Source organism: Corythoichthys intestinalis, chromosome 6 (assembly GCF_030265065.1).
Source record: "Corythoichthys intestinalis isolate RoL2023-P3 chromosome 6, ASM3026506v1, whole genome shotgun sequence".
Lineage (NCBI taxonomy): Eukaryota > Metazoa > Chordata > Actinopteri > Syngnathiformes > Syngnathidae > Corythoichthys > Corythoichthys intestinalis.
In genome coordinates this window covers 46,975,188-46,988,577 of record NC_080400.1, presented here as the reverse complement: position 1 = coordinate 46,988,577, position 13,390 = coordinate 46,975,188, and the positions used below count along the sequence as shown (strand labels likewise).

At 39.3% G+C, this 13,390-nt stretch overlaps 1 protein-coding gene across 4 annotated transcripts in view; it reads right to left on the bottom strand.

The window, feature by feature from the left end:
* sik3 (SIK family kinase 3) overlaps positions 1–13,390 on the bottom strand; it is a 59,042-nt gene that overhangs the window by 34,782 nt on the left and 10,870 nt on the right. For all 4 annotated transcript variants that reach the window (XM_057838362.1, XM_057838364.1, XM_057838361.1 and 1 more), the window contains exons 2-7: positions 2,688–2,804; positions 2,544–2,607; positions 2,150–2,311; positions 1,932–2,056; positions 1,354–1,477; positions 193–311 (exon numbers count right to left, since the gene is read on the bottom strand). In XM_057838362.1, coding sequence (XP_057694345.1) covers positions 193–311; positions 1,354–1,477; positions 1,932–2,056; positions 2,150–2,311; positions 2,544–2,607; positions 2,688–2,804 — 711 coding nt within the window. The remainder of the gene's footprint in view (positions 1–192; positions 312–1,353; positions 1,478–1,931; positions 2,057–2,149; positions 2,312–2,543; positions 2,608–2,687; positions 2,805–13,390) is intronic.

Here is a 13,390-nt window from a genome sequence, read left to right as displayed (position 1 = left end):
AATGCTATGGCAAAATCTTAAAAGTCTAAGTCTCTTTTATTTCCGTCTGTCAGATACCGCAATACTTTTCCCGTATCGATATAAGGTGGTACTATGCTGTATAATTTCCAAGTGAAACATTCAGGATAATGCCAATAACATGGTTCTTCCTGGTATTCAGATACACAATAACGATAGTTTTTGAGAAATCACCCTGTCAAAATCAGTGTCTGGATCCCCTTGTCTCATCCATTTGTTCTTACAGATCTGTTCCATTGTCAGACGTCTGCTGGGCTCCAGTACCAACATATGTCTGATCAAATACTCACAATCTGTTAAAAAAATAGTACAAACACACACACGTAAGTATTAACACATTTAATTATATACAGTGGGGAGAACAAGTATTTGATACACAGTCAATGGGAAAACCCACTGGCAGTGTATCAAATACTTGTTCTCCCCACTGTATGTATATGTTAATTGTTAAAAGATTCCAAACATACAGTGCACATTGCAGAGGCAGGAAGATTAAAATTTGTGGATTTTGTTCAAATAAGTAGCGCAGGCTCGAGCCAAGCACACTTTGGCAATCTGTACTTTTAAATTTCATTCATTATGTGTTCGTCTACTTTATATGACAATGTTGAGTGTAATTTTTCACAGGACACAGTGAGGCTTTTGAGTTTTTTGTTGAATATTTGAAAAAGAAAAAACTGAAGAAATATGAGAAGATGGTTGATTTACTGATTGTTCCTAAAGATGGATTCACTAGAGCTGTAATCTACCATCATGTTGCGATTACATGTCAATGAATAGGAGGGCTACGCTTGGATTTTTATTCCTTTCTCAGCAACTACTTATTAAGTTCGAAACAGTATTTTGAAGACCCATGCTTCCCTGATGAAAAAACAAATACTTGTACAGTACTTAATCTTTTTAAAATTACGATGTAACATTTGCATACTGATTGCAATGTTTTCAAACTACAGTACAGGCATTCTAGACTACCACAGTCATATTACATTAAATCAGTTTACGCATCAATAACATGAATGACAACGACATCTTATGTGCCTGTGTTCACGTCGCGTACTTTATGATGTCTCATCACTGATGTGTGAGGTCATCCTTTGTAGAGCCACTGGCAGATTGACTGTATATGCCAGACTGTTGTTAATAGAGAGCTGTGTAGAACTAGCTAACCATCGTAATGATGCTGCATCTCAACGTTCCACTTGTTGTTCAGCCATCATTAATACAGTCTCTCACCATATATTCTTGAAATAGTTTGCATTGTGATCTATGCACTTCGTGTGCGCATGCAAATATCTAATACTATGGTGCAACTATTTGGTGTAGAATAATCCCTACCTGTAGACATAAAGAAGGGGATACGGAACTTGCCACTTAGAACACGTGCTCGCAAATTCTGTAGAGTGCTGCCGTCAAATGGTAGGGCACCACACACCAAAACATACAAGACCACACCTAAGCTCTGAACAGAGAAAACAGGTTTATTATATAGAAAATGATAGGGAGAAAAGTATCAATAGCATTCACAACTTTTAACTGTGAGGGACAAAATGTGGGGAAAAAAGTACAAGAAATTCAATCTTAAGAATTTGAGAGAATTTATTTGTAAGTTATATGAAATATTTATAATACTGATCATGGAAAACTTTAATGGTAAATGGAGTTAAACTTGTATAGCACATTTCCACCTTTAAGTTGCAGTTTTTCAAGCTTTTAAATATTAAATCTTTAGTACAATAAAATATATTTCATTTATGCATAATGTATCGTACCTGTGCATAAATCTGAATCAATGCAATAGAAACAACACTTACAGTTTCATATCCACTCTGAATTTAATTTCAAGGTTTGAACGAAGTAAATTTCACAACCTCTTTTGAAAGATAAGTGTGGAGTGTGCTAATGTATCAACTCACCCATATATCTACTTTCGGGCCGTCATACTCTTTTCCTTCGAATAGTTCTGGTGCAGCGTAAGGAGGGCTGCCACACCAGGTCTTTAAAAGCTGCCCTCGGGAAAACAGGTTACTGAAACCAAAGTCTGATAGGAAATGGAGGGGTGGTTAATTTAATTCCCTGGCCAGTGGCCACTTGCCTGGGCATATGGAAAATGTGAAACTGGTGCCATACTCACCGGCTATTTTGATGTTGAGATTGTGGTCCAAAAGCAAGTTCTCGGCCTTCAAGTCTCTGTGGACGATGTTACGGCAGTGACAAAAATGGACTGCTGCCACAATTTGTTTGAATTTCTTCCTGGCGTCCTTTTCTGCCATACGACCATGGGCCACCAGGTGGTCTGGACATGCAAACACAATTGAGTTGCGAAGTTCCCAAAATGATTCCTCTGTACAGCTAATGTAATGTCATTGTTTAAAAACAAAAAAATGACTACTGAATAAATGCTTGATAATTATTAAGAAGCAAAAATATTGCTAGATTTCCCATTTAAAGAAATATTTAAATAAATTAAAGCATGCAAGAACGCAAAAAAAATGCAATAGCAAAAGTAATTCAAAACATTGCCTTACCAAAAATCTCTCCACCACTAGCATATTCTGTTACCAAATAGATCATTCTTTCTGTCTCCATCACCTAAAGACAAGAATAAATAATGGATGGATATGGAATGGATATTTTATCAACAGAACATTAGGCAGAAAATGCCAACCCACCTGGTACAGACGGATGATGTGCGGGTGCTTCAGCAACTTCATGATTTGAACCTCCCTAAAGATTTTTTTCAAGTTTTCATCATCGAGCTGGGTCTTGTCCACGATTTTTATAGCCACCTAGAAATATAGAAAACAAGATCGGTAAAGATGAGAAGGCAATGGAGAAAGGAAATAGAAATATATATATACTCTTATATAATACTTGACCTCTCGCACACCAACATTTCTCACAGTCACTATTTCTGACAACAGGCTCAAAATTAACTTAAAAAGGCAATTTTGACTGGATAAAATGATAAATATAGAAAACATAACACATTAATGAATTCAGGAGTATCGGATGGATTTGGATCAGAGAAAGCACCCCAACTGAACTGCAATGTAACAAACAGGTAAAACCAGAGTAGGGCACACCTGAGATGGAGGTGTTGTGGGCTTTTCAACAAAACACCAATAAAGGAGGGTGCCCACCTGATGACCACAGTGAAGTCTTTACCCCCATTCTACTCCCAACCAAGTGCTTATTTTCTAAGGAATTGTACCACCAAGTCCTATTAGCTCAGGGGCTGTATTTCTGGAGAAATACAGTGACTGCACTTTCAGTGCAGTGGGCAACATGGGAAAAAGCCATGCGATGGCTGGGAAAGACAGCTGACAAGAAAGAAAGACTCCAAAGCGAATGTCATGGACTAGCTATCCATGATGGCAGACTGTATTTTAAAAAGTGTGCCAAGGCCACACATGGTTGCTACAAAAAATTCAAAGAGGAAAATACCCCTAGAGTCTGCGAGAGCGGGGACGAAAGATGACTCATTGGCTGATAACTCGGTAACTGACCCTGGAATGAATATTGTGATGGAACAGAAAATCAGCACAAAACCAGTAACATCAGCTGAAAGACATGAGCTCCAAATATTTAACTGCAGCTGGTTCAAGGTGACATCAATCAGTGGCCTAAAGGCTGATTTATGATTCTGCGTTGCAGTGACGGCGGAGCGACAGTATAGACCCTACGTCGTCATTGAGCATTCAGAGTAATTAACTGCCAAGCCACTAGAGGGGTGTGGCTTCGTCTTTGTACGGTTTTGGGGGACTCTTGTCAAATTCCTTTAGTTTTTTCACGTCATAGACAGCAATGGCAACAAAGATGGAACACATACGTATATTTGGAGCTGAAGCCAATCAATATTTTATAACAAATGATGTAAATTCAAATGTTAATTTTTTGCGTGTAGCTCAAGAATGTTTGAAAATAGTGTCGTTTTGCTGACCCATAAACAAAGTTCTGAGTGGACCAATCAGATTCCTTTGACGTTCACCTCACAATGCGTTGACTTGACGTGTAGTCAGGATTTTTTGAGGCGCACGTCAGGCTACGGCATAGGGTCCAAATCGGGGTCCGTGTAAACGGCGTAGGTCCGCCGTCACCGTATCGCAGAAGCATAAATCAGCCTGAAGAATACATCAGGGGTGGATGAAGTTTCATCTTGCAGGAGTTATGCTCGGTGATAAATGAAATGACAGCCACGTGGTTTTGCCAAGAATTTTGTTGGCCACGTATCTTATTTTCAACAACAAATGCCACTCGTCAATTTCTTCTGGGAATCTCAATACTTCTCTGTCACAACAAGCTTGTGGAGTTTAGTTGTGGAGACTTCAGCCTTCATTATTCCCACAGCCTTGTCTCCCTGTAATGCGCATGCGCACTGCCCACTTTGGCTCACGCGCATACGGCTCTGTTTATCTTGCGAGTCGACGCAAGCCAATATTACGTCGAGGCAGTATTGAGAAAGATGGGTGATTCAAGTGAGCCTGAAATTGAAAACCCTCTGTGCACATTTAGTTTTTCTCGGTCGCTTTAGTATATTTCTCAGATCAGCTCCGTTCAACCTTCATAAAATTGTGTCACTTATGAACATCAAAAAAGTAGTTTCTTGTTTCTTTGAACAAGTTGCAAATGCATTGGTACATCCATGCAAATGGTTCTGTATAATTCTCTGTTTTGAACATTATCTATTGCTTATGTCACATTGCTCAACCCGCCCCCCCCACACACACAATATTTAGACATTACTTCATTGCATGCGACTTCACATGCAAAATGGCTGAACAGGCTGTCATAATACATCAAGCATATTTCTTAACATTGTTATATTTTCTAAGTTGGTCATGAAGGGGTAATTTGCTCCCAGTGAATCTTAACTTCCTCTACTAAAGACAACCCAAAGCATTATGTTAAGTGTATATTTCTTTTTTTAATTATTCTTTTTTGGGGTGGGTGGAGAATTGTTATTTTTGCATTATTTAGCATATTAGTGGTAAATTCTCCGATGATTTGTTTCATAAAATGTTAGTATTAGTTTTTTTCCCCACATTTAAAAAAAAATCGTTCTGTGTATTGAATCGTTGTCCCAAAATCGTGAAATGAATCATATCGTGTTTTTGTATCGTTACAGCCCTAATAAACACAAACATAGATACAATCTTTCTTTGATGTTGTAAAGGTAGGAAAATTATAAAAATAAAAAACGATGCGTGCTCCCAGACCTCAACCATGACCTTTGACAGTGAGGTTATTGCGTAATTACAGAGTCCGCAACAATAGGATCAACAATGTGGAAGATGATGCTGTGTGACAAATATTTTCTCTGCCACTTAGAAATGGCAGGATTCCTTTCATGATTTAATCAAATGGATCTAATGGGATTGTTCAAAAACTTTCTGCTTAAAACAATTGCTTGTTGAAGTTTGAGAAAATTTAATGTGTCCAATGTTGAACACACATCACAAGCATCCTCTGTCAAATTCTGTTATGTGCCATTCCAACCTCTTTTCCTGAGAACCAAGGAACAGTGCACTGGCAGCCTGACAACACAGACTTCCTGTGGCAGACAGGAAGGGGATGTGAGGGAGAGTAGAGAGAGGGCTCCTGAGATACCAAAAAACGATGTGAAAAAATATGTATTTTTATGACATATTAATACATGACAATCAGCGACTCGTGTACAATGATAGTTTTCGTAAAAGAGAAATTGTGTACCCTTTAATTCGTGCTTCTCAGCTTTGGCCAAAAACCAGAAGGAATAAAAATGATTTGGCCTTGAACCAAAAAAAATGCACTCTCGGGATGAGGATTTGATTATTCTTTCACATGGGAAATGACAACTATATAGTGTGAAAAAAATGGTTTTGTTTAACTGCACACGCAAGACCAATTGCTTGGTGTCAAATTGTCAATGTTCCCCAAATATTACTGCAGGACTTTTAGATGACACAAAAAACTGAGTAGTGCATTTTTACAAAAATATTTTTACAACAATTATTGTTTGTAATGCCGAGGTCGGGGGTCAGCAATATTTTATTATTTTTTATTTTTATTTTTTTAGAGTCAGCAATAATTAACCCACTGCTCTGGAGCTGCTTTAGCTCTGCCTTAGAGGCTCCCTAGAGTTTTAAAAAAAATGTTAGAAATTGGAAAAAGATTGGGAAGGTAAATATATTTTTTGTTTTAAATTGGTTTCTGTAGAAGGACAAGCATGATTCGAATTCAGTAATATTGTAATGAAGTTGAGGTGGCATCGTACCACAGAGTTGTCACGTGGCGCGTCATTCTTTATAGCAGGGGTCAGGAAACTATGGCTCGCGAGCCAGATCTGGCTCTTTTGGCGGCTGCATCTGGCTCGCAGACAAATCTTTATTATTATTAAAAAAAAAAAAAAAAATTGTTAGACTCCTTTGCGCATTGCGCGAAACGGCGACGGTCACATGATGGTGTTGTGCAGTAATGAGCAGACGTGACTTTTGCAGTGTATGTTAACTTTTTCAATGCTCCGACAACACTCGCGCAAGTCGCACTAGAACAAACTAAACAAGCTTCTCTGGCAGGATTAAAGCTTCAACGCCTGTTAATCATCGGTAATTTTAACTCTAGCTGTCTGCTGACCAAGAAAAGCAGCAGGAGGGAAAGGGAGAGGCTGTACGAGCATGAAGCAGAAAAAAAAAAAAAATTAAGAAAAAAAAAAACATCCTTTGCACCAGATTCCGATCCCTTGAAAAATGGTGCGATCGGCCCGATTTCTGATCACATGATCGGATCGGGACATCCCTAATAAAAATATAAGGTTTCAGCTTTCAAATGATATAAAAAAGAAAAAATGAATAAGTATCAACAAAATTACAAGCAAGAGAAAATATATATAGTTTCTTATGGCAGAACCTGTAGCTTAATGATTGAATGGTATGTAGTGGCATGAAAAGGGTACTCAAACATTTGCTGTATTTATAGAAATTGAAAGTTAACAATGGTTCAATGAATGCCGAATGACCGCCAAAGCATTCTCTATGGCGGAATTGGACAAAGTCGTTCCGGAAAGGGAAGTCTGGGCTTCCCTGCTGAAGCTGTGACCCCTGCAACCGGACACGACCTTGGATAAACTCTAATGAATGAATAAATGGAGAAATTGATGGACGGACGGACAGTCCTCTTTGCCCATCTTTGCCATGTTTTTCATCCACGTCGCAAAGGCTAGGTACTTATTGCAGCCAACCACACTGAACATACAGTGGGGCAAATATGTATTTAGTCAACCACTAATTGTGCAAGTTCTCCCACTTGAAAATGTTAGAGAGGCCTGTAATTGTCAACATGGGTAAACCTCAACCATGAGAGACCGAATGTGGAAAAAAACAACAGAAAATCACATTGTTTGATTTTTAAAGAATTTATTTGCAAATCATGGTGGAAAATAAGTATTTAGTCAATACCAAAAGTTCATCTCATTACTTTGTTATGTACCCTTTGTTGGCAATAACGGAGGCCAAACGTTTTCTGTAACTCTTCACAAGCTTTTCACACACTGTTGCTGGTATTTTGGCCCATTCCTCCATACAGATCTCCTCGAGAGCAGTGATGTTTTGGGGCTGTCGTTGGGCAACACGGACTTTCAACTCCCTCCACAGATTTTCTATGGGGTTGAGATCTGGAGACTGCCTAGACCATTCCAGGACCTTGAAATGCTTCTTACGAAGCCACTCCTTTGTTGCCCTGGCTGTGTGTTTGGGATCATTGTCACGCTGAAAGACCCAGCCACGTCTCATCTTCAATGCCCTTGCTGATGTAAAGAGATTTTCACTCAAAATCTCTCCATACATGGCCCCATTCATTCTTTCCTTTACACAGATCAGTAGTCCTGGTCCCTTTGCAGAAAAACAGCCCCAAAGCATGATGTTTCCACCCCCGTGCTTCACAGTGGGTATGGTGTTCCTCGGATGCAATTAAGTATTTTGTTCTCCTCCAAACACGAGAACCTGTGTTTCTACCAAAAAGATTTATTTTGGTTTCATCTGACCATAACACATTCTCCCAGTCCTCTTCTGGATCATCCAGATGCTCTCTAGAGAACCGCAGAGGGGCCTGGACGTGTACTTTCTTCCGCATGGGGACACGTCTGGCATTGCAGGATTTGAGTCCCTGGCGGCGCACTGTGTTACTGATAGTAGTCTTTGTTACTGTGGTCCCAGCTCTCTGTAGGTCATTCACTAGGTCCCTCCGTGTGGTTCTGGGATTTTTGCTCACTGTTCTTGTTATCATTTTGAGGCCACGGGGTGAGATCTTGCACGGAGCCCCAGCTCGAGGGAGATTATCAGTGGTCTTGTATGTCTCCCATTTTCTAATTATTGCTCCCACACTTGATTTCTTTACACCAAGCATTTTGCCTATTGCAGATTCAGTCTTCCCAGCCTAGTGCAGGTCACAATTTTGTCTCTGGTGTCCTTCGACAGCTCTTTGGTCTTGGCCATAGTGGAGTTTGGAGTGTGACTGACTGAGTTTGTGGACTGGTCTTTTATACCGATAATGAGTTAAAACAGGTGCCATTAATACAGGTAACGAGCGGAGCCTCATTAGACCTCCTTAGATCTTGTTAGAAAACGTTAGACCTCTTTGACAGCCAGAAATCTTGCTTGTTTGTAGGTGACCAAATACTTATTTTCCACTCCAATTTGAAAATAAATTCTTTAAAAATCAAACAATGTGATATTCTTTTTGTTCCGCATTCTGTCTCTCATGGTTGAGGTTTACCCATGTTGACAATTAGAAGCATCTCTAATCTTTTCAAGTAGGAGAACTTACACAATTGGTGGTTGACTAAATACTTATTTGCCCCAATGTATGTCACACAGTACCTAGACTTCTTCGGACTTCTAAGCACCCAGTTGACGTAATTATGGATCATAGCAGGAGGGCACATACTGTACTAGTTACCGGGCATAATTAACCTGGCATGGCTAACGTTTTTTGAGGCACATTAAAATCAGTCAAACTAATATGCAGAAATGTAAATATTTTACCTTCTCTCGTGTCTTTCTGCAGCTTCATAGTGTGTATTCAGCAGCAAGCAACATCTATATTTCAAATCACAATCATTACATGTTCTTGTGCTCACCTTGTATTTTATTCTGAATCGATCCCACACGTTCGTTTTCTGTTTTGTTTGTTTTCCCCACTCTTAATCTTCAGTGCCATGTTCCCTCTCCATCACCCTAATAGGTTCACTTCCAACTTCACAACCTTTACCGTATTTTTCTGACTATAAGTTGCAGGTTTTTTTTCATAGTTTGGCTGGGGGTGCGACTTATACTCAGGAGCAACTAATGTGTGAAATGATTAACACATTATGATATCATTTCACATGTTGTTTTGGTGTATGGAGTGACACTGATGGTTTGGTAAACTTGTTAGCATGTTCTTTATGCTATAGTTATCTGAATAACTTAATAGCTATGTCCACATTCGCGTTCTGCCTTTGGCAATGTGTGTTCAATTGTATTATTGACATTTTTATATTGAAATGCATGCTTTTAGTTTGTGGTGCTTCCACGCCAACGTGGGGGCACACTCGTACTTGTTTACGTGAAGAAGAGCGCTCAGAGAGAGAGAGAGAGAGAGAGAGAGAGAAAGAGAGGGTGAGCGAGCAAGAGAGAGAGACACGGTTGCAAACCTACGTTCATTGTTTATGCTTGTAAAATATCTCTACAGAGGCAACGCCTGTGTGTATCGTCTGTTCTGTTGTTGTTGTGTGTTTTCCACCCACGATCGGACACATAGAGCCAGTTGTGTGGTTGTTTGAACGATGTGCTAATGCTAGCGAATGCATGCTAAGCATTTGTGTCATTGCTGTAATAGCACCTAATTATCATTTATTTACGTTGATGCGAACCTGTTTGGTGTCGAGGACGAAATTGATTCAGCAAATTATACGTACATGTAGCATCGTCATTTGGGAGTTTAGCTCGTTGTATAGCCAGGACGGAGCCGTAGCGTCCTGGTGAGGACAGTTTATTCGCATTTCCTTGTTCATTTTATGGCTGATGCGACTTATACTCCGGAGCGACTTATAGTCCGAAAAATACGGTAGGTCATATTATAGCACCCCTCTGCAGTTTTGCAATTCAGTGTGCTCGCATGACATGCAAATTTTGACTTATGAATTGTAGTGCAAGGCCGCTTATTTCCAGCCTTTTGAACCGCTAAAATAGTTATGTTTCTTAGATTTTTAGTTAAAACAACTGTTCTCTTCCATTCAACAGAAGAATACCATCCACTATCACATTTCAACAAGGAAAATGTTATTAGAATTTTGACATTTCTCATTGCAAGACACACCACATCATGGCAAGACACGCTACACAGTACAATGAAAGGAATAATCGCATTACATTAATAACATGCCTCACGGGCCTGTATAAACTTCAATCACACAAAAACAAAGTCTGCTAGTTAGTGTAAAAAATCTGAATAATGTATTGCAACGAATCACTCAATTAAAAAACAACCAGTAAATTTCACCCCACGTTCACCGCATTAGATCTCACGAGTCAAATGGTCTAACATTACTGTATGAGAAGGTGTTGCCTTGACCTTACAAGCCACAAATGCAATGCAATGCAAAACAGACTTGACCTACAGTATGTCGGTGTGCATATAACAAAAGCATGAGCATGACGGTTAGTACAAAGTGCCAAACGTAACTCTACATATAAAAACTGAAATTCATTAAATAGGTTAAGGAGGCACGAATGTCGTTTTTCAACATTTTAAACTGTTTCGTGCATAAGATGGGACTGCCCTGGTTGAAGTATTTTACGTGTGTAGTTTCTTATTTAATTGCAATCGTATTTGCAAGTTAAATTATTTTGTATGTTGTAGGTTTTGAAATTGGTCACGGTGTGACATCACACCGAGCCTTAATGCAAATGCCTGCCCTCTTCGTTCTTCCTACACGCCCCGTAAAAGCGGAAGCACCAAGGAGGCAGGCAAGCTTGCCGCCACTTTGAGGTTTAAACTGAGTCGAATCAACAAACAGCATATAAATAATGCAGTATTTAAATCATAGTTGTGCATTTACTGAGGTTTAGTACAATACTTTTGTCACATGACCAGTTCCTGTCTTTATCCCATTTTTTCCCAGTGACCTCTGTTTAACTGGCCAGGATCCACTTTTCTTTGCTTGCGGGCCGGCAAAAATCAGCCTTCTTCAACCAGGTCTTGGATCGACTTTATTTCCCCTCATATCTTCTGTGCATCGCCTCCAGACACCTGCAAGACTATAACCATGACCGACGGCCGTGCGAGTGTCTTAGCGTTAAGTAAGTGAATGTTTTGAGTAGTAATATTCAAAGAATACCTAAGCCTCTTGGAACCACAAGTCTTAGCAAAAGCTTGCCTCCCGATTTAAATACCCCTATCTGTGTGCGAGCGTGAACAAAAACCAACTCAAGCAGGAGTGTAAAGTAAGTGAATATTTAATCTATATATACTGTGAGTTAGGGCTGGGCGATATGGCCAAGAGTTAAGTGCCTATCACAGTAAATTGAGCAGATTTACCTCGATAACGATAAATTCGCCCAAGCGGACTGTTATGCAATTTGAAAATCTGAATCACTGCATGAGATACGATATGATGAAAAACTAACCAATCCCATTGATTTATTTACCAGCTTCCAATTTAACATATTTAACAATTATACATTTAATGTAAACATTAAGTATATAAAAAATATCTTGAAAACAATAAGCCTTCAAGTACAAAAATGTCATTGTAACACAAATGACTTACAGCAAGAGGGGCTTGAACAGTGCACAACAGTACAAAGAGAGGACCGAGTATCAGACAAGTTATTGTTAATGGCTGCTGTGACAGTCATGCAAGACAAGTGTTTACTTCAAGTTTTCAGGGTTTTTTCAGAGCTTTTTCTGAAATACATGCGCAAACATTAAGCTATACTGCTCTAACTTTTATGCCAATGAAACATCTAATATTTTATGATGGCAGTAATGACACAGTATAAAGCAAGTGCATACAGAAAAATAGCTGTGGCCATATTATAAACTACACTGTTGGATTATACTTTATGCTGAATTCTGAGCTGATCCATTGTAAATTGTACCATCATAAAAGTTATCAGAGAAGTCACACACACACACACACGTACTATCATAAAAGTTATCAGAGAAGGCACACACACACACAAATAGATACAAAATAACACAACATACTGATTGCTAGATGCAGTCCATGCCCAAAGCACTGCTCTCGCATCCACTCATTGAGTTCATCCGCTTCAACAAGGTTTGAGCCATTGTTGGAGGTGATGGCGTCTTCACATCCCATGCAGAAAGCATTGTTTCAGGGCCTGAGCGATTACTTCGCCGTGTGGTCGTCCGGGAAATAGGCTGTATCCTGCACCCGGTTGCGCAGCTCCCACATGTTGTCCATGAAATGGATCGTCAAACTGATGTAGGGCTCCATGGTTGTCCTTCGCGAATCCAATTTTTTTCCAAACAACTGATGTCGAGTTCTTCTTGGCACCAACGCCACATTAAGAATGTCGACTAATGCCATTACCGAAATGCCTGTGGCCAACCAGTAGCAGTTTCACTATTATCCGACTCCATCACGTGCACTTGTAGCGTTAGCGTACCAGTTGATAGCAACATGCTTCTCTTTGATTTTCTCTTGCTACATGACTTCACACGTAAGCACACAGGCTGTACTTTCTTAAAGGGGAAGGAGCATAGCCGAACAAAACATAGTCAAAGCGGGCTAAAAAGACTTATGTTTCCTTTCCTGTTGCACCAAATGTTTTATCTGCTGACAAAGCACAATACCTGTTGGTTTTTTTTGTTTTAGATCAGTGCTCATTGTTCAGGGGAACACATTGTCAATGCTATTGACTGATTGATGGTGATTCTCAAATTATATTCATTTGAAAAAAATAATATGGGCACTTTATTTGAAGTCAATACTGTTGTCTTTGTTTTGTTCATTATAATAATAATGTTCATGTCATCATGAAAATTCTGGTTCGGTCAAAGGCAAATTTATGCTGAATCAACCACTAGTATTTTTTTTACCTATAGGTGTTCAAAAACTATACATTATACAATACAAAATATACAAAATATATATTGAAAAATTATATATATATTATTGGTAATCGTATCGGTATTGGCCTTGAGGAGCAGGAAGTTATAGATATCGGTATCGGTTTCAAAAAATGGATATCGTGCACCCCTAACAATGAGTCAATGTCACCACATGCATTGCCAACGCCCACGACCTCCTAACCAACACATCCAATCCACCAATGGCCAATGAGAGCAAAGCGTATTCAAATTAGATCCAGTCAACTGCATAATGATA